Source organism: Merops nubicus, unplaced genomic scaffold (genome assembly GCF_000691845.1).
Source record: "Merops nubicus isolate BGI_N331 unplaced genomic scaffold, ASM69184v1 scaffold1360, whole genome shotgun sequence".
NCBI lineage: Eukaryota > Metazoa > Chordata > Aves > Coraciiformes > Meropidae > Merops > Merops nubicus.
In genome coordinates, this window is record NW_008581958.1 from 234,683 (window position 1) to 256,485 (window position 21,803).

Below are 21,803 nucleotides of genomic sequence, written 5' to 3' on the forward strand. Positions count from 1 at the left end.
TGAATTATTAACTATAACAAGCTGAACAAAGAACGTGAACTTTTAAAGCCAGGAGATATACCTACGTTAAGAACCCACTGAGCTTCCAGCATGTTTCCCATATATAAATCTCCATCAGATCCCACAGATCATACTTTTTTGAAGATCAAGCCCTGGACTGTCTGAAAATGCTTTTATCCCAAATGAAATCTCTGTGAATTCTCTAATTATGCATCTGTTAGCATCTTACTTTTAGTGGGTGCCTTGTAAAACAATAAGGACAATTACTCTTGATTTGGCAAAAGGGCTCCATTGAACAAAAACCTTGCAAGATGTTATGAGAATGGATAAACCATTAAATTGGATGTTCTGAAGCTCTGGAAGCTGGCTGCTCGTTAAAATTACTGTCCTGCATCTGTTTCTATTGACATTTGAAATCAACAAAACCAGAATATGCAAGGGAATTGCCCATGGAAGAAATATTCCTGCTTTTACAGCGAGAAACCCTTCAAATGAAAGTGCTTATAGAGAAAAAGCAAACACCTCCAGTTATACCAGTCCTGGGAATATTCACCTTCTGCTAAACAAAGCAAGCATCTCTCAAAGATCTCATGTTGCTCTCCTTTCAAAATACTTGAAGGGTTAAGAGCTTTGAGAACATAGTCATAAATCATCTGGCATCTTTCATCACCATGCCACTTCAGTAAAGCCTAAACTGCTCACAATGTAGAAAACTTCTTCTCTCTGAGGACAATCTCAGGTGTCCTTGGGTAACACAGGGGTGTGCGAAGCCATCTGTACAGAGCTGCTGAACACCATCACAGGGAGCCCCTCTGCTAAGCTCAAATCCCTCCACATGCAACCGGCCTCATTTAAAACACAGTTTTGCAAACTTTGGTACGTAACAGGAAATAAACCAGGCTTAAAACAGTCTCTGAAGAGCTGATTAGGCCTGAAAAGCTTTTATTGCAGGTAAGGGAAAAAAAAAAACTAGCTTGACTTGTATTCTGGGTTGAGTTTCCTGTTGACAGGGGTATAGTGTACACTATGTGAGAAATGACAATAGAAAAAATTCAGGCATGGATACTTTAAATTAGGTTTTTATTAGACCTGCCTGGATAATCAGACATATTTTAAAGCCAAAATTATTTTCTTAATAAATAGTAGTTTCTTCTCCTGAACTGATAAAATAGATATGTAAGGAAAAAGTTCTTCACTATGAGGGTGGTGAGACACTGACAGAGGTTGCCCAGGGAAGCTGTGGATGCTCCATCCCTGGAAGTGTTCAAGGCCAGGCTGGAAGGGGCTTCGAGCAACCTGGTCTAGTGGGAGATGTCCCTGCCCATGGCAGGGGTTTGGAACAAGATGACCCTTAAGATCCTTTCCAGCCCAGACCTTTCTATGATTCTATGCATTAGTAGCATCCAAGTAAGATTCCACCAGTTTAAAAAAAAAAAAAAAAAACAAAACCACAAACACGGAACTAAATAATAGATGATGATAGCTAAGAATATCCTTTCCCTTTTAAACCTGTTTCTGGTGAACCCATATCAAACACCGTGACACTGTTTAATGTCAAAGTCAGCTCCAAATAAATACAGATTTGCCAGTAGCACAAAACATCTAAACAGGTTGGCTCAGTCAGAAAAAGAAACAAAGCCATTTAAGTCTCATAGTGTTCTCTATCTTTCTTTTCATTTTAAAAGTAAAGCTATCAGTTTGACATAAAATACCAACTTTCAAAAACTATTTTAAAAACTTTCCCCCATAGTTAGCTAACTTTTACAGCTACTATATTCACTAGATGCCTAAGGGTAGCTTCATTTTAGAGGTTTCATAAAAATCAAAGAAATGCAACAGCTGATTTTGAAGGACATTATCTCCATGCTGCTGCCACCCATGTTTCTGCCTGTTCTAATGATAGCAAACAGGATCCACACTCCGTGACTGTGATCTCTCTCTTATGCATGTGCACCAATTTCTCCACAAAAGTAAAAATGATCCCCACATCTTTCAAATATAAAACACTCAAAACCGTACAGAAGGAATCCATAGAAATACGTAAGGACAGCACAAGGAAGGAATCTGGGAGACAACAGCAGTTTTGTCAAGGTCTTTGTTCTGCCCTTCTCATACCACCTGGAGAGGGCTGCTAGTACCCCCATATGCAGCACCCAAGTGCATCCAGGGACAGCTCCTACGTTTATCTGTTCAAGTGACAGTGACAGAAGAGTTAGAAAAGGAGAGATTTCAGAAGGGTTTGTTTGTTTTTATTTTTAAATGAAAAAGTGAAATAACTTTGCATTAGGAAATGTTGATTCCACAGGATTAAGAGTTGTTACAGATACACATTAATCAGTTTCTGAACTATCCCGTTTCATCTGGTATCTTAGGGATATCTTATTCTTTAAAATTTAGACACATTAAATCCAGGGATTATAAAATGGAGTTTATACCAGAATGGGTAAATACTTTATCTAGACCAAAATATTTTGCTGTAAGGCAACAGATACTATTAAATAAAAGCTGCACAAAAAACCCAATTTAAAAACTTGATTTTCTAGCACCAAGGAACAATTATTTTTTTTCTTTCCATTCTCACTAACCCATTTATGTCAAAATTTCCATGGAATAGAAATTCATCTTCTTGCCCAGTTTCAGTGATCCTTAACATCCTTTTCTGTAGACTTTTCTCAAAGGGCAGTGTAATAAGCCTGTTAGGAGCAAATATGTACTGGAGCAAGGGGCAGAGACGGGTCCATAGGATTGTAACTAACGGACTTAATATTTCTACTGATTTCTACTGTGGCTATCAAAAAAATTACCAAATTTCAACAGTAATGCACAGCCAGCTTTCCCCACGCTCCACTGGCAGATCGCTCTGAAGCAACTCCACTTGTGCTACGGGCAGAGTGTTTCCTTTCAAACGACTTGCTGCTCACTGCTGAGGGTGAGAGCTCTCCAAGGGAAATGGTGTTTCCCACCTCCCTGGCTCCCGAGTCATTCCTAGGGAGAACAACAGAGAGTCTTCTCCAGCTAAACAGCATCTGCTGAACTCCCTGAACTACTGAATGTATTTCAGACTCATTTACATGCAGGCAAGGTTGAATAATTTGGTGGTAGTACTCCAGCAGTAGTTTGTTCAGGAAAAAACGCTAGTAAAATGAGCTAATACCTTTGTGCAGGCTTCTAATGTCACCCAGAAACTTTGCCCACTTTGATCTTACCTTCCCTTCTGTATTTGCCACATTACTACATCTAACATACAGAAAATAAGACATTCATGAAATGTGAGAGTAAAAGTCATTCACAGAGTAGAATCAAATACTTTAAAATAAATTTTAAAAATGTTTTCCAGCACACAGCTCTGGAACCTGAGCAACAAAGCCTTCTTTCCCCTGCAAATCTAAGGATCAAGACTAAGATGATGGTAGAAACCTAGGCCTGGTGTGCCCCAGAGTGAGTAGTGAATAAGGCCAGACCAAAACACTACAATTGCACGGAGACAAGAGGCAGCAGGAAGGAGAGTGTTGGTAGCTGTAATGGTTCAAGTCCAGAAAAGGATGAGGTGGTGTGGGCACCAGTCTGGTTAACTTTGCATGTCCCTTTTCTTCAAAGGTGCTGCAGCTTCTTACATTTATAGCAACTTCCTGGCTTGGAAGGCTTCCACATAGCTGCAAGCATACCTCAAGTCTGTCAGGATCTCTGGCCAGCTTCTTTCCTGGTAGTTAAGATATTTTACATGGAAACAGAAATAGAGGTTTGAATCCTTCAGTCAGTGGAGGGAGAGCAGCCTAGGCCTCTAACATCCCATGGAGGGACTTTTCCTAGCAGAAGGGTCTTAGGCTATGTATTTTTTAAGGCATCTCTAAAGCAAGACATGAGAAATTCCCACTTGCCTGTACTGATCAGTCCATTGCATACATGTGCTGCCTATTCTGCTTTTATTTAAGCAGATTTGTGATTAACACGTTGGCTGGTTGTGAACCTATTCTGATGTGCCTGTGTCCTATGGAATCACAGAACGGTGGGGGTTGGAATTGATCTCTGGAGATCATCCTATCCAACCCCCCTGCTCCAGCAGAGACACCCAGAGCAGGGCACCCAGGGTCCATATTCAGGTAGATTTGGAATCCTCCAGAGAAGACGACTCCACAGCCTCTCTTGGCAGCCTGCTCCAGGCTCTGGTACCCTTGTAGCGACAAAGTTTCTCCTCCTGTTGAGATGGAACCTCCTGGGTTCCAGTTTGTGCCTGTTGCTCCTTGTCCTGTCACTGGGCACCAATGAAAAGAGTCTGGCCCCATCTTCTTGAAACCTGCTCTTTAGATATTGTTAAGCAAGGAGCTGTACACACATATTTGGCTCCATTCTGCAAGCAGAGCACTCAAAATGAGCCACCAAAATCTCTAACACTCTCCTTCAAACTGTCCGAGACTAGCACACCTCTCTCCATTTCTTTTGTTTCCTGCCCGGATAATGTCTGTGTCCTCTGCTGCCACATTCCTTAAACATTCTGCAGCACTACTGATTGATAACTACCACTACTCACTACCTACTTGATGATACTGCTGTCTTCCACATACTTTAAACAGACAACAGGTGAGATCTTCAGCTTTTATAAGCTACCTTAAATGCCTCCAAGTTCAGTGATAACCCACCGATATGTGTCACCTGAAGGGCATTTACTTTCCTTTGTGTTTTAGGACTGCTTGCAAGGGGAGAGCAGGACCGTCCCTACAGAAACACTGCTTTAGCATCTCTGTCCTTGAGTGGTAAACAAATTACTATGTAGCATATTTAGCTAAGCTACAGCTGATTTGTGTCAAGGCACTGCCATCAGCTTTTAACGTGCATGGCACATTCTCTCTGAACTATCCTCCCTCAGGATTATTCTCCTTAATATGCCAAACACTAACAATTAAAAATTAAACCGGGCTGGCAGAACATCTTTGGCTTTCATTGTCCTCGGTGTATCATCTGGTCACTGATGTTCATCAACCTCTGATTACAAAAATTGATATTACCCTTCAGAATAGCTAACAAGTCAAAAATATGTGCCAAGTTCTGTCAATCAAGTGCTTCACCAGGGAACAGCGAGAAAAGCCAGTGGCAGAAATAAACTGTATCCCCAAACCAGGTGCACTTGGTTCCCATACTGCCCGTGCAGCAGGGCTGGCTGGAGAGCTGCGCAGCTCCCCACGACCCTGCGATGTCTCACACGGGACACGCACAGCAACGGCAACATCAAGGAAGCAACAGTTTTACAAAGTTGAGTTTTGCCTCCTCTTTGAGCTGCAGAACCGTACCAAAGACAGGCACGGCTTCCCTTCCTGCCTGTTCCTCTTACTCATTCATGCTGTGAAGTTGGATAAAGAACTCTGCAAAAATCTTCCTGACAGAAAGGAGCTGTACCATTGATCTGCCAGCTTCAGGAACAATCATTGTAAATGCAGCCTCTGCCCAGAACAACAAAGGACAGGCTGACATACAAAATGTATGAGTTACTGCTCTGTGAAACTCATAATAATCACCTTTGTTGTCGAGAGAGTTAGGTCACTTATGAGGGTTAAAGATTTTTCCCTCTTGGGTGCAGAGTATTAATAGAACCTTTTTGCTTACCGGAGGATCTTGATCCTCAGCTGAAATGGTCGTGATAACGGTGCCCTTGACTGCATCAGGAGCCACCATTCCCCTGTAGAGCTTTTTGCTAAATACTGGAGAGTAATCGTTCATATCCTGCAAAACATAATTAAGAGTTTAGTTCTGAAACTCAAACAAAATTACAGACATGCTCACAACCCTTTTTTTTTTTTCAAACTCCACTCAAACACTCCGTCCTCATCAGGAATCCTATTTGCCACTCAGCGTCTCTCCTGGCTCTCAATTCCATTACCAACACACAAAACCAGCACACGAGGGGAAGGTGCCCAAGTTGCTGAAAAAACATTCATGTGAGACAGATCAACAGAAGGAAATTCTGCAGCAAAGCACACAGCCTCACAAGTGAACAAAGGAGAGATCCCCACAACACCTGCTTCTCAAGCAGTGGGGCACAGCATGGCTGTGCTCATTTTCTAAAATGAATGAGCTGCTGTTGCTCCACAGTGTTTGCTACTTCTAGTATGCCACAAAGGAATGGAAACTAAATGGCTGATTAGTATCAATGCCCCACGAGAGCTTAAGATGGTGCTCTTCAGACTGCTGGGTACATTGTCAAAAAGAGTCTTCAAAGGCTTGAGGTAAGCCAAATTTGATGGATGTGGTAGCATGTGTATGCACATACGTGCACCTCCACACCTACCTATGTGTACATACATTCACGTGTCACTCCCTGCATGAAAGCTGTAACCTCATGGAGGCTGTGTGGATGGTGTGAGCTGCGCTGGTGTAGATGCAGCAGTCATGCCCCATGCAGCAGCAGCCTTGAGTGTTCAGAGGGCCAGCCACCATCATAGGTTATTAAGAAGGTCATCATTCAGACAGTTGTTAAGTTGCCACAAAATAATTATTAAAAAAAAAAATAATTAAATGTACATTTCTAAATCACAATGTTCATTCTACTAATAAAACTAATTTTTCCATTTTATTTTCTGTAGAGCCACTTCCCTAGTTTGAATCCTACTGAGAACAGATTATTTTTTGCATACTACTATTCCCATTGTTTTGTGCATATGGATAACATAGATTAAGTTTCCTGGTTTGTTTTTCATAGAACAGATCCAAAGCATCAGATGCCTTCAGCACACATGAGTAGCTTTACTAATCCACAAACAGAGAGCAGTTATTTTTCTTCCCTTGCAAGCAGACTGTGTGCCTGAGCTCAGGGGGGGGATAGAGGTGCCCCTATCTCTTCCACACAAATACAGCTACTCAAAGGCTATACAGTGATGTTTCTACCTGTTGTAACAGCTCTTCATGCTGCAAAGGCAATATGCCGATACTGGCTAGCACACAACCTTTTAAAACATTCACCCACATCTCATCAGAAGAAACAACAGTACAGTAAACATCTCTATTACCATTACAAAAAAAAAAAAAAATCAAGAAAGCCTGTTAGAAGTCCATGTAGTGAATGCCTGAAAAATTAATGTGCTTGGTTCAGTTGAAAGGTCTGCAACTCAAGTCTTTGAGGCATGGGAGATGCTTTTTCTCTGCTTTTCAGAATTTCAAAGAGACAACTGGATCATCAAAAAGTGACTACTAGGTAATTCCAACTAGGGAAGCATTCATAAGAAAACATTTTGGAAAAACACTCCAATTCAAACTGATTAACACTTTTGCATGGAATTACAGGCACTGAATCTTATAACTCCAATTTCTTGATCTCTTCACATGAAAATAAATTTACTGCACCTGAGAATTTAGTACCCAGGACAATTTTACATAAACAACCTTGCTTCTCATGACTCTTCAGAGTGACATTGTGCTTTTGCAATAAGCTGTCCTTTGTTCCCTTTGCTGCCAGAAACTCCACTCCAGAGCAATATATTGCTGTGGCAAAGAAACCACATCATACAACAATCCCACCCTGCAGGACCCCATGCACAGCCATTCTACCTCAAAGAAAAGACAGGGGTTTGCTTTACTTGAAGCAGACACAAGTTAGCTACGAATACAGACATCCTAGGCACGGAATATTAAAAACCATCTCCAGCACAATAGGAGAAATGTGATCCAACACAGGTCATACAACAGGGTGCATTGATGTGTTTGGAACCAGTTTGCTTGGTAGACCCCAAAGGTTTTTCCAGTGGGATACACAACCTTTTAAAAACAGCATACACACCTTCTGTGCTTAGATCTGGGGTAATGATTCAATACTATGCTTACAATAGGTCTGGGTTTAGTTTGGGGTTATTTTCAGCTTTTGCTTCCCACGATCAGGATGCTTAGCACCACCTCCTTGAAGCAGGTGAAGTTTCTGGAATAACCCAGACTTTTATCTGTATCTATTAATTTATTTTGAAGTCATTTCTCTGTGCACCTGCAAATCCACAGCCATATCCTGTGCTTTTTTCTTTGGTGTAGCAGCGAGAGATCCCACTCTGTTGTATGCTCACTGGGGGTGTGGGAACAATCACCGCGTGGTGGTTTTGTTATCTTTTGAATAGCTTTATGTGACCTCAGTGCCTGAAAATCTCAGACTTAAGGTATTGGGAAGCGTAATCCTGTCTAAAGATGATACACTACATCCTCCGCTACAGAAAATGACTAAGTCATCCTGCTTAACGCACTTATTTTTCAAGATATGTGGATCAGTGCAAAAAAAACCCAGAATACAAAGCAAAGGATAAAGTAGGACATGGAAAGCCTTCAGCCTCTCTGACTTACCTTTCCTCAAAGACAAGCTTTATGCAAGATCATGCCTCATAGACCTTGGCCGAGATGAGTGAACAGGCACCAAATGTTTCAGTCATAAACAGTCAGAACAGCTCCATGTGCTTTTCTTCCCACCTCACCTCTTCCAGAATCCTAATCCTAATTCCTGAATCCCACTCTGGGACATGGTTCAGTGATCACAGTAGTGTTGGGTTGATGGTTGGACTTGACTATCATAGAGGTCTTTTCCAACCTTAATGATTCTATGAGTCTAAAGCAGCCACTGTTTTTGTTTTGTTTTGTTTTGGTTTGGTTTTTTTTGTTTTGTTTTTTTTTTTATAGCAGAGTTCAAGCTTAAATATTTCCATTTTTAACAAAATAGAACTTCTCCACAAGAACCACCACAGGTCTCCTCATGACGCAGCTGCAGTAAGCGTGCTTCAGAGAGCAAGACTGTCCCTGCAGACAGGACACTGAGTCTCATGTACTCATGGCAAATGTTTTTGATTAATAACTGCTAGAAGCAGAATGGGGATTTTTATTCAGGCAGAAGATTTAACATACAAAACATATAGATGACACGGAAATGAGATTTTTTTTTTTTTTTTTGGTTGTAGCACTTGCTTTATTCTACTGAAAGTTTTGGTTCAGAAATGGTAGGAAGAAATGACTCTTCTGGGCAATTTCTGGTAGAATAAGTAGAGATTTTGTTAGAGTCAGGTTAGAGATATTCATTTGTTACCATCACCTTCAAATGGTATATTCAGTCTTTACACATTACGGGCATTTAAAGGTTATCAAAAAGGTTACAGAAAGAAATCATTTGTTTTCTGGCAAACAGCACCACCACCAAGGATGGAATACAGTCTAGAGCTGATTTTCTAAGAAGACAGAAAGAAAGCACACACTATTTTCTCAGAATAGCTCACGAGGTCATGGTCATGATCTGCCCCATCCCACACCCCAAAACCTGTGCCCCTGTAGTCAAGGTCCCAAATCCAATTTTCTTCATTGAAGTGGACTTAACAGTGAGTAGTGTTCAGCATTCCCTGACAGAGAGTTTTCAGGTTTACATCAGAGGGACTTTGGGCAAAATGGTAAAATTTAGAGAAAGTGCTGGGCTTCTGTTATTTCTGGAGACCAAAGACACAGACATGTTTTTGCAGAGCTAACTAACTGAACATTACTCCACACCAGGATGGTTTCTGCTTAAAAGCCCCTGAAACCTGACTTTGCACAGGTATGGATGCAGCATCTGAGTGCATTCCCCCACATGTTGGGAGAAGGGTAGTAACCTTCAGCAAAGTGGTGAAAAGAAGTAGTGTGATAATCTTTTAAATCTGGGGTACGATCCTACACACACTACTGCAGCCAAACTGCAGCACCTTACAACTGTTCATAGGTCATTGCTTCCGTCACATAGATCCAGCAGCCACATTTATGTATAAATACAGAACAGCCTTTGTGTCCCTGCTCATCTCACTGCAGATTTATTATATTTTTGTACAACTTTGTTTACAAAACAGAGTGAAAGTCAAAGCATAAAACTCCCAAAGCATTCCTCCTATCATAGATGCTCTTCATCTACCACTTTTTGTTCAGTATTGTTTCACATTACTCACACTGGGCAGCACATAAAAGCAGAACAGGACACATCCTTCCCTTGCACAAAGATTAAGAAACAAGCATGAAGAGAGCACAACATGGGGGAGATGCTCAAATATTACTACTGTTCTTGAGAATCCACATTAGTACTTTCAAAAGCAAACGAAGACACATTAAGAGATTTCTTGATGTCAGCTCATTTGCTCACTCGGATGTCACCCACAGCATGTGAACGATCTCACATCCTGACCAACTTCCTCACTCTCTGAATGAGACACGTCTCACTCACAAGATCTGAAGGATTGTTACTTAGAAAAAGGTTTGTAGGCAACAAGTATTGACCTGGCTGCAAAGATTATGAAAATGCTGAACAGAAACCTTGGTGAACTAAGATAGTCATCTAGGAATGGCAATGGGGAGAAACAAAGCGTGGAAGAGGAAAGGCATTAAAGAGGAAATCAATATGTAATTTAAAAATCATTAAGACAGTCAGTAGTTGTAATGCACTAATACTAAACTAGGTGTTCCCAGACAGGTGGTGACTGCTGCCATGGGAAGGCAAAGCACAACCAGAGCAGAAGAAAAATACCTGCAGTACAGCATTCCCAACTTAAAATTCACTTGTAAAGTTAAATGCACTTCAGAGACATTCCTGTACTTTTGATTAATGGGGACATCAAGAGATCTTTCATAGAATCATAGAATGATTTGGGTTGGAAGGGACCCTTAAAGGTCATCTAGTCCAACCCTGCCGCAAGCAGGGACATCTTCAGCTAGAGCAGGTTGCTCAGAGCTCCTTGAACCTTTCCAGGGATGGGGCATCTATTGTATCTTTGATGCTTGTACTCCGCTAAGTTAAGCATATAAGCGTTTAACTTCCGGGTGAAATAATCCCCCCTCTTCCTCCTCAGGAAACACAAAATGAGCCACAAAGCCTGGGAGGCCAACTGCACCAGGAGTTGCTATGGCAGTTCCAGGGTGTTTGGAAAATCCCGCCTGAAGGAAGGAGCGAGATACAGCAGGATTACAGCTCCTTCCTGCTGTATCTAACATCACTAGGAGTGACAGATTTGGCTGCTTTGAGTATTACTGCTACCCTAAAGACTTTCTAAAGAACAATCAATTTTTCTGAAATTGTGTTTTGGTAGAAATCTTGTTTTGTAATGGAAAAAACATAAAGAAGTTGATTTTTCACAAGCTATCACCACATAGACAGAAGCAACTCCAGGTGGCACTCCAACATATCGGACATACATTCACAGCCACATACATATATTTATGTACAATACCTAGATCTATCTCGGCCATAATCACAGGTGCAAATGCCCTTTTATCCTACAGAGGGAACCTTGTTTATTCACTGAACAAACTGCTGTCTCAAGCCTGCAGTGCACTAGCGGGCAGCCCTAACAAATGGGAGTGAAGCTTCTCTGCCCTCAGCACCCCCACAGCAACATCCCCTACCCTTCTTACCAAAACAAGGTTATACTTTTTTACATATAGTCATTTAGGGTCTGGGTTTTTTTTTTTTTTTTTTGCAGCTTATACAATCAGTCTGATTTTTTAAATTTGTGGGTTTTGTGACCTAATTATAATCAAGTGTTGATTATCGATTAAAATTGCTGTAATTCCTTAACAGAGAATTCCAATTTTTAATCTGCTGAACAGTTTCAGAAGGATAAATTCCTGTCAAAGACTACACAAAAAAAAAAAAAAAAAAATCACAGATTCTGTTGATTTCTCTAAACCACTAAGAGAATCACATGGTTTTTACCATTATCAGCAGAGTACATGTGTAAAGGTGCCTACCTGGGGAGCCTACATTACAAATTCAGCTTTGACCAAAGCTTCCCTTTCTTCTTGCCTCTCTCCTCAGCTACTAAGCAGAAAGCATTTTACCATAAAGATTTTAAAAATATGAGGAACTGTTTTACTCTTCTGTTTGCGACCTGTTGAAAAAAAGATCACTGTTTGTTAGCTTCTTAAATATTTTGTCTCTTGGTTTGTAAATACTTACATAAAGAGTTTGTAAGCACATCCACGTGGGTTTTCTACTGCTTTAGGACTGTGCTCTTTCATTATAAGGTTTCCAGTCAACTATATCTAAGTGGAAATCAACATTCCCTTGCTATAAAAACCATCCTCACTGAACAGCATCTGAGCTAATAAATGCATATTAGACATTTATGGCTCCTTTTGCAGTCTGCTGGCTTTTATGACAAGTGTAATAAAGATGAAAAAAATGTATTTTTAAAACGATCCCTCCTTCCACTAATGTTAAATGTACGTAACATAATCCCACAAAGGGTGAAAGAAGAAAGTTTTACTTCAAAGCGTATGTCACACACTGAAATTTTCAAACCTTCCCAATCTTTTTCTAGCACTACAGATACGTATCTCCAATTTTCTGCTGTCATTTTGTTTTGAACATCTGTCACTTAAGTCTAGGTGCACATTCCCAGAGCTGGTGGCTTCCCGTTGGAGCTGCCTCCAAGTATCCAATAATCCCCTGCTGTTTGAGGACTTCCAAGGGCACATTCAACATCCCTCTACCCCATACCCGTGGAAAATCTCTTCCCCAGAAAGGATTGGGGTGTTTTGGTAACCCTGTATTTGAAAATCATTATTCCTCCTGTGCATACTTTAATCATGGAAAGATATCATCAAACATCTTATTTAGAAAAAAAATCTAAGATATTTTATTATTAAATAAGCAGAATGAACCATAAGGCCACGAGGTATCACAGCCCTAAAAGGCATCCCTAGCCCATAATGGCCTGCACAAATCTCACCTAGATGCCCCAACATCCTGTCTCTGGGCCTGAGACCCCAGTTCAGCCCAGTCATGGCCCTCAGTCCTGCTCCAGTGATGCCACAGTATACCAGGCTCCAGCTCTGTTTCTGGTCCCATCCCCTTCTGCTCCTGTCTGGAGTCCCTGGACAACCCTGGGCCAGGTCTATGCCCTCACCATGTTCGGGGCTGTCGATGGAGCCTGTTGCTCTGCCCACCCGGCTCTGTCCCCACAGGGACTGTGCCCAGGCAGGGAGGGCACTGCCCACCTCAGGTCACCCTCTTTGACCCACCTTCAGGTCAGCCCTCCATGTGGAGCAGCCTTGCTCACACTAATCCCTCAGAATAATTTTCAATTTCTTCATCTGTTAACTACTGGTTCATGGAAAAAAAATGGAAAAGTGGGAAATGAAACCTCTGTAACAAGTACCCCCACACACCCAGAGATCTTTGACCTCTGCCACAAAGCCTTATTCTGCCATTCAAAACAACAGTTTTAGGGCTCAAGTGAGCGAGTGCCTCCATTTTGATGCAGCTATACTTTGCAATGGGTTCCTGAAGCTCTGCTTAGCTTTAAAGGGAAAACCAGGTGCAGGTTTATCCCTTGGCAGAAACCTCTCCAGCATGGCGCATATTGATGTCCACACAGGATGAGACCTTTGTTACCATCGTTATATTTCAGCTACAGCACCTGTAAGTGCCAGACTTTCTTACCAACCATTCCTCTGGTCCATGCTAACTGCTAATAGCCACCTAGCACCCCCAAATATTTCTGTAATTTCTCAATTTTTTCAAATCCTTATGTGATTATATTTCTATTATTAATCCTGGAAAGTTTCCAAAGCCCTTTCGAAATTATGCTAATCAACTTTATTCAGTATGGTACAAATGTAAAAATTAATATTAAATATTAAAATACAAATTTCATATGTTTTCACATAACATTGATCTTAAATGATGTGGCAGTCTAAAAATAAGTTTGAAAACTCTTCAGACTGGGACAAGATCTAGAAGTGGGCCTGTGTGAACCTCATGAGGTTCAACTAGGCCAACTGCAAGGTCCTGCACTGGAGTCAGGGCAACCCCCAGTATCAATACAGGCTGGAGGGTGAAGGGCTGGAGAGCAGCCCTATGAAGGACTTGGAGATGCTGGTGGGTGAAAAGCTGGACATGAGCTCTCAATGTGTGCTCACAGCCCAGAAGCCAATTGCAGCCTGAGCTGCACCTCCAGCAGTGTGGGCAGCACAGCATGGAGGGGGGGATCCTGCCCTTCTGCCCTGCTCTGGGGAGACCCCCCTGCAGTGCTGGGGCAGCTCTGGAGTCCTCAGCACAGCAGAGACAGGGACCTGCTGGAGCTGGGCCAGAGGAGCCCCAGCAGTGACCCGAGGGGGGAACCCCTCTGATGGGAGGCCATCAGGAGAGAGCTGAGCTTGTGCAGCCTGGATAAGAGAGGGCTCCAGGGAGACCTTCTTGTGGCCTTCCAGTACTGAAAGGGGCCTGTCAGAAAGCTGGGGAGGGATTTTTTAGTAGGGTCTGTTGTGACAGGACAAGGCTGATGGTCTTAAAGTAAATTAGGGCAGATGTAGATGAGATAGAAGGAAGAAATGTTTTACAGTGAAGGTGGGGAGCCACTGGCCCAGGTTGCCCAGAGAGGTGGTTGAAGCCATATCCCTTGCAGCTCAACATTCCAGGTGAGGTTGGATGGGGCTCTGAGCAACCTGCTCTAGTTGCAGATGGTCCCTGCTCCCTCCAGGTGGGTTGAACTAGATGATCTTTAAAGTCCCTTCCAACCCAAACCATTCTATGATTCCATGAAAGTCTCAGGATTTAGAGTCACAGACTCAGCACTGAAGCAACAGAAAACTTAGGCTGTGATTTCAAAACACTGTTCTCTCACAGGTAGTTTCATTTTCTGAAAGAAAACCAAAACGCTATATAATACCTTTACTAGAAGATTTTTTTTCCTCTTCCCTTAAAACTCTATCATACCACATACACAGTTACAGCAAACCACAACCACAGATACTTGCTATGCGCCAAGAGTTGACTGAGATACAGATAGGAGATTCATGCACGTGTGCAGATAGTACCTATTCTTTCACAAGGCAAATACTCATGCAAGCTGAAAGGATGCAACAGCATTCTCCAGGCCTTAATAACCACCAACACTCCCCTAAAGGACCACTAGTGACAGTTAATACATCATGTAGAACTAGGACAATAATCAGGATCTTAAGATTTCAGCAAGCTCTCATCCTTCAGCTAAAAGACTGGCATCATGAACTTAAGTGAGTGATTTGTTGTAATTTACCCAGATAATTCTGAGCACAGAGCAATTTATACTTCCTCATATATGTGATGGAAGTAATGGAGGAAAAAATAAATCATTTAACTCACTGATTCTTAGCATTCAAATGGTTTCTTTTACAAATGCAATAACAAGTTAATTTTATTATTGATAATGATACATGTGACAGAAAACCTACTGTGATTATTTCCACTTCAACTTCCATATGTAAACAACTGCCTTCACAGCTCTGACTCGTGAAAAGAGTCAGATGCTGCCGAGAGCAGCCGCTCTGAAGCCGGCCCGACGCGTGGCGGAGCAGCAGAGCTCCGTGTGCAGGGGGGTTCCCAAGCTGGGGGGACAAGCAGGCAGCGGAGCAGCCTCGCCAGAGCCAGCACCTCCCACAGGACAGGCAGGCAAGCTGTGGGCACTGCCAGAGGTACCACCCACCCCAGCACTGTACAAGCTGGCCCTGTGGTGAGTTAACCCTGGCTGAGCACCAGGTGCCCACCAAGCCACTCTATCACCCTCCCCTCTTCCTCTCCCTCCTCTGCAGAGAAAAATGGGGAAGCAAAATAAGATGATAGAGACAAAACCTCTTGTGAGTAAATATACAAAGGCAGTTTAATTAGAATGCAAAGCCAAGCAAGGCTTGAGTCAACTCATTGCATGGCACGATACAGAACCACCTAATTTCACCAGATGCTGGAGTATCAAGAAGTCCCTTCCCATTCTTTATTCTCTTGTCTTCTCATAAGAAACATATAACACCTTTAATGGTATCCTCCTTTGAGATTCACACATCTCACCAGTACATTCACCTTCCAAGATACACATCACAGTTTGCAGGCAAACCTTTCTTTGTGAGCCTCAGTTTTGATACTGTTGGTACCGTTTCAACTGGACATTGCCATTAAGCCCACCAAAGTAAGCCAGTACTTGAAAACTGCTCCTAGCTTTACCACAAGTATTTGAAATACCTTTGAGATTTATCTATCTACCACAGTGACTAATTTAGGACTGAGGTTAGAGAATCAATCAATGCTGAGCAACTCTGAGCAGCAAGTTCAAAATCTTTGTGATGATGTTGACAAGATAAAATGACAAACTGTATGAAGTGGTGCTTTGAATTTTGCCTGTAATTGGGTTCAGCGCTTCTTTACATGGAGCTCTTTGCAGCTATACAAAACAGAGGCATGTTAACGTGGTATAACTGCCTCTTTTTAATATTTAGTGCTCATCCAGCCCTAAACTAGCTCATAATATAAATTAAGGGATAATATTCATAGTGGAGTATATGAGGTAATAAATGACTAGTAGGTGATAAGCAGATAAATTGAGACTGAAAAAAATCTGTTTACTGTCATCATTGTCCAACACTGTTATTTCATTAATGCCACTAGGAAATAGATAAATAAGCTGTTATATTCTGGAGGCAACACATCTCTTTTTTCTTTTAACCTTCCTGTAAGTTATGTACTGCTGCTGAGCTGGACTGCTCTGTTATTCTTTAAAGGGAAAATGTTTTTCATTATGTGTTAGATAGGAAGGATTAATTTTGTGGATGTAAATTTATTGAAAAAAACAAGTTTTATTTGAGAAATGTTAGGAATTGGTGAGATGTGTTTGACCTTAATCGATTTACTCATGTCTTTTATCTTCCATGTATCCTTCATTATCTGTATAATTTCTGGCAGAACATTTTCATTATTATTGCAATTAAAACTCATCATGACATGAAATCCCACCATAATGAAGCACTGAGGCATCACACAGCTGCTTCTAACCCTCCCACCCGAGAAAAGCAAACAAATTCTATTTCTCCCTGTTCTGATTCCAGGTTTAGGTTGTCAGTGAAAGAAGGGAGCTTTCTTCTGTGAGCAGGTGGGAGCTCGGCACTGCTAGGGCAGCGTGACAGCCAAGATCATGCCATTGGCTTCCAACTGGAGTATGAATGGTCACCAGAATGGCATCTCTGATGACAGCAGTGCGTTTATTTGTCTTCATGGGTATAGTTAGTTTTATTAAATCTGCATCATTAATTTACTAAATCTGACCCATATAATCTTTGTAACAGTCCAGCAGGTTTAAGGCATGGGAGGAATTATATGAAATGCTTGGTTGGCAGTCTTGTAATTGCTAGAAACAGATAGCTCTGATTTTATTTATTCTTGCTGCTCTGTCACTCTGAATCATCAGCCAGACATAATGGCTTCATTACACTACATACTCTACTTGAAAAAAAAAAAAGGGCAAACCATTCGCAGACCACAGAAGGAGGAGAAAAAAGCAGTTACAACAAACAGGGAGGAGACAAAGTAATATAGAGATAATGCTGGTAATAATACTAAGAGGAGGACACAGCATAAAATACACAAGTCCCTCACAGGCCTCATGATACAAAAATACTTAGAGTATGTATTCAGGAACACATTCCTCATTTAACAGGGATATCAACTGGAAAACACTTAGTCCTGGCTCTGTTAAGATGCTCTATTACCATAGTAATCGTTTCCAAATGTGAAATCCTAATAAGCACAGTGTTTTACAGTGACGATTTCACTTCCTCCAGTACTGGGAAACACCTTTGTTGTGAGGAGACGCTTGTGTGTGCTCCAACACGTGCCACAAGCGCCCCGAGCAAACTCCTCCCAGACACTGAGTTCACGACCCCGAATCTCTGCTGTTCTCACGGGGACAGAAATTATGCCTTGACAGTGGCAAGCCACTGAAAAAATAGTATGCTGATTGTTTCTTGGAGTTGCTAATGTTTTTAGCCCTTAGACTATGTTTTCAAGACTGATAAAGTTTGCCATGTCTAGCCTGTATTATTACATCTAAGAAAAAAAACGAAAACAAAACCAAAACAAAAAAAAAAAAAAAAAAAAAAGGTTTGTGGAGTTGATTACAAACCAGAGTCATTAGTTATACTGGCTGAACACTAGTGCCCATGCCATCCCCAGAGAAGAGGACTCATTACTCCTTTCAGGTTAAGATGAAAGGTTGTGAAAGCAATGAGAGGACTCTGAGAACTGAGGAAAAAAAAGAGAAATCATAGCCTGTTTGAGGTGGTTTGCATCTTTTAGCAAAAAGAAATCAATGCCATCCGTGCTCTTCCTCCTCAGTAATACCAGAAAGGACGTACCATGTCATTAATTTACCTTTGGCTTTCTTCGGTGAGTGCCACGAGACACGTGCAATGCCAAGAGCCACCTGGCTGCAGCACAGGCCAATAATCTATTTCAGTCCTGACACGCACGTAACAGATCAAGTTGTTTTTTCTGCAGCGAGTTATTCTGCGATGCAATCTGCGTTTTGATCAAGTTCAGGGAAGGTTAATACAAACTATTTCCACTTTGTCATGCCAAAGGCTTAAAAGTGAGAGTCTAAAGAACATCACTGTGCATATCCACCCTCCTCCTTGCCAGAAAGATCAGTGTGATTATGGGTATGTGGCACAGCTGCTCACCTGGTTTTATACCACAGAAATCATGTATGACACCACCAGACGTTGCCCATAGTTGGTTAAACTATCACACAAACACTCACATAGTTGGTTTTCCTGTCACACAGGAAAGATTATAGCGCTTTAGGTGAAGAGCTGCACTGTGAGAAGTGACAAATGTTAATAGAACAGCATAATTCCAAAAAGACTTGGAGACCTCTGGAACAGAAATAAAGCTCTGAGGATTCTAGGGACTGAATCCTTAATGGTTACATGAATTCCCTGCTTGGACCCATTCGTGCCTTAACACTCGCTTCGGGTTTTCTCCGCTGCAATTTTGTGTTATTAAAGACTGCAAGCTGCACAACTGTTATGTCAGGGTCTACAACGTATCTACACTTGGTTCCTTTCCTATTTAGGGTCACAAACACCTTATTGAAATAATTACTCTAATACCATCTTCTAAATAAAGAGAAAGCACACTTACTACTAAGAGGAAACAGACACATCCATTTCCTGGTCCCAGAGCAAGAGCAAAAGAGAGGCTGAGTGGGAGGGAACAATTAAACCATTCCTTCTATTCCAGATATCTCTTGTGACCAAGGTTCTAAATTCCTCCCATCTGACATATAACTCTTTATCTGCCCAACAAAATATTAAGCGTGTTTTTTTTTCCCCAAGTCCCCCTCATTCTCTCAACTGCCACTCAAAAAACTACTGCTCTACCTGTCACTCAAGGCTGGAATCTAAGCATCACATTAATCCCACCAATATATAAAATACTCAGGTCTGTTCACTGATCTGTTGCAGAAGTCAGCCTGTGACTCAATATGACAATACTCAATTTCTTTGATTTATTTTCTTTCTCATTTAAAATATAAGCTGCTTGTCCTGACTTTCAAGACCTGTTCTGTCCTCAGCCTAACAACTTTTACTGCGGAAATTTCTGCTCCTGGCTCCTGCCCAGTATTCCAGCCTCTCACATACTGCTTTGACTAGATCTTTGACTGCTTTGACTAGAATTTTCTTATACTGAGGGTGATGAGACCCTGGCCCAGGTTGCTCAGAGGGGTGGTCGATGCCCTATCCCTGGAACCATTCCAGATGAGGTTGGATGGGGCTCTGAGAAACCTGCTCTAGTTGAAGCTGTTCCTGCTCAGTGCAGGGGAGTTGGACTAGATGGCCTTGAACGGTCCTTTCAACCCAAACCATTCTCTAATTCCATGATAGGTATCATCACGCTCCTTTCTTGTTGCTCATGCGTGGGAAAAGTTTGCAGGAAAAAGAAACCCTTTTTTTTTTTGACCCTTCTTAAGTTCCCTGTTCCCACATGACCTCCTTTGACAGTGCACGAGCTGCTGTTACACTAAGGCCACCAAGCTGAACCATATTGCTCTGCTGTACCCTGTCATGAACGAATTGAAGACAAACACACAATCATTGAGCCACATCAGCCCTGTGAGACAGACTACAGCTTTTGTCTGCGCATGGTCCTATTTGAAAACAAGTACCTTTACAAAAAGCCAACAAAGCCACCCAAACAGTTAATTCTTCCATAAACACCCTGTGCTGGGAAAAAGTTTCTTTTAGGAAAAAAATAGGCTTGAGCAAGTTCCTCCATTTAAGTGTAACAGAAAAGGCTGAGGGAGTAATGTCAAAAGCCACATTTTTTCTGCGATTGACTTGGAAACTGCTGGGGAAGAGTGCAAGCTATTAGGAAAGAAGTGACTTCCATCTCAGTCTGATAAATTTTGCAGAGACAGAAGCATTGTAGAAGGCTTATGTTGTCATCAAAACTAATAATGGGAGACATTTACTGGCCCTAAAATCATTCTGAGCTCAGTAGAGACTGACAAACAGTATTACTCACAATCATGTGGCAATTCACAGCATCTGCAGATACAAACTAAGCTGAACCCAAGACTGATTCATATATGCTAAACACTTTCTACAGACTCACATTTAGACTGAAGTTGTCAGATAGGAAGTTCATGATTGTGAGCTCTGCTTTTGTTCCTGCTACAATTTTTGCTTCTTAGCTAAAATACAAGTAATTAAACCCTCTTCTCTCCCACAGCTCACAGTTCTTCACTTTCAAGTCCACAAAAATGAAGCAACTGCACAAAAGGACTCGACTGACGGGCTCCGGAACTGCACCTTTCTAAATGCAAGGAGGCATGATTTAGAGCATCTAAAATACCCTCTCCTCTTGGACACAAGCACGTCAACCTAATTAAGAGGGGTAAGTGCTAATGTTTCAGCTACAAACGCTTTTCATTTGTGGATCAAACAGAATACCATTATCTCCACATTACTAGTGAGAGAACTGACACCCAGAGATGCTGCTGTCACTCACCGCCTACAATTCATTGTGCAAGAGCACTAAATAAGCCTGTTCCTTTGCAGCTCTGTATTTTCAAGCAGCAGAATGTGAACCATGGGATTTGGTGTGTCAGATCAGCACTCAATACATCTGAATGGCTCATAAAATTACCATTTATGAGAGCTTAAACTGAAACGTGACGGTGTCATTTTTTTGCAAACAATTCCATTATTTCAACCTTTCAGGGATTCTAAAGGACTAAATGTTTATATATGTGTCAGGTGTTCTTGTACTTCATAAATCTGTGATCCAAGATTTAACTACGCAACTGCATACTGCAAAGTAATTACAGCTGTTATAAAGCATACATTTGACAGAACAAGTTGCTGTCAGAAAGAGGCAGTAACTTCATCCAAGTGAAAAAAGCAGGAACGCAGACACAGTGCCACGGTGCTGTGGTGTTTCACTGGGGCAGCTGTAAGGGCTGATGAAGTATTTTACAACAAACAGGAGAGGACGCAATCAACTGGTAAGTTATTGCTCTTACCTTTACCCTCACTGTGACAGTAGCGAGGCCAGGAGGCATAGTGCCCTTGCTATCGAAGGCTTCCACAAGGAAGGTGAAGGTTGCTTCTGTGTCAGAGAATGATTCATAATCCAAGGACTTCAGAAGCGATAACTCGCCCGTGTACTTGTTGAGTGCAAAATACTGCAGCGCCTCCTGCGTCCGTATCCGATAGTTGACATCAGAGCCAAGGTCAACATCCTTTGCCTAGAGCATGCCAGCAGGAAAACAAAATTAAACCCAAACAAAATCCATTTCCACAAAAAAAAAATCCCTACTAGGTTTGAAGAACATAAAAAAGCATACTACTGTGGACAACTTCTGTTCCTTTATATTCTTTTAATAGTATTGGATGTACTTAATACCACTGCACGATGCGAGGAAGACAAATCCACTTAAGGTTATAAAATCCAGAGCTACCTGCCACAGGAAACGAACACCATGTTCTGGGCAAGAGTCACTGGAAGCTCAGTCTGTTCTTGTTCTCCT

At 41.7% G+C, this 21,803-nt stretch overlaps 1 protein-coding gene across 1 annotated transcript in view; it reads right to left on the reverse strand.

The window, feature by feature from the left end:
- LOC103768880 (protocadherin-15-like) overlaps positions 1-21,803 on the reverse strand; it is a gene marked incomplete at its 5' end in the record, with an annotated part of 190,564 nt that overhangs the window by 93,865 nt on the left and 74,896 nt on the right. Inside the window, 2 exon segments of the mRNA XM_008936046.1 lie at positions 5,599-5,715; positions 21,297-21,521. Coding sequence (XP_008934294.1) covers positions 5,599-5,715; positions 21,297-21,521 — 342 coding nt within the window.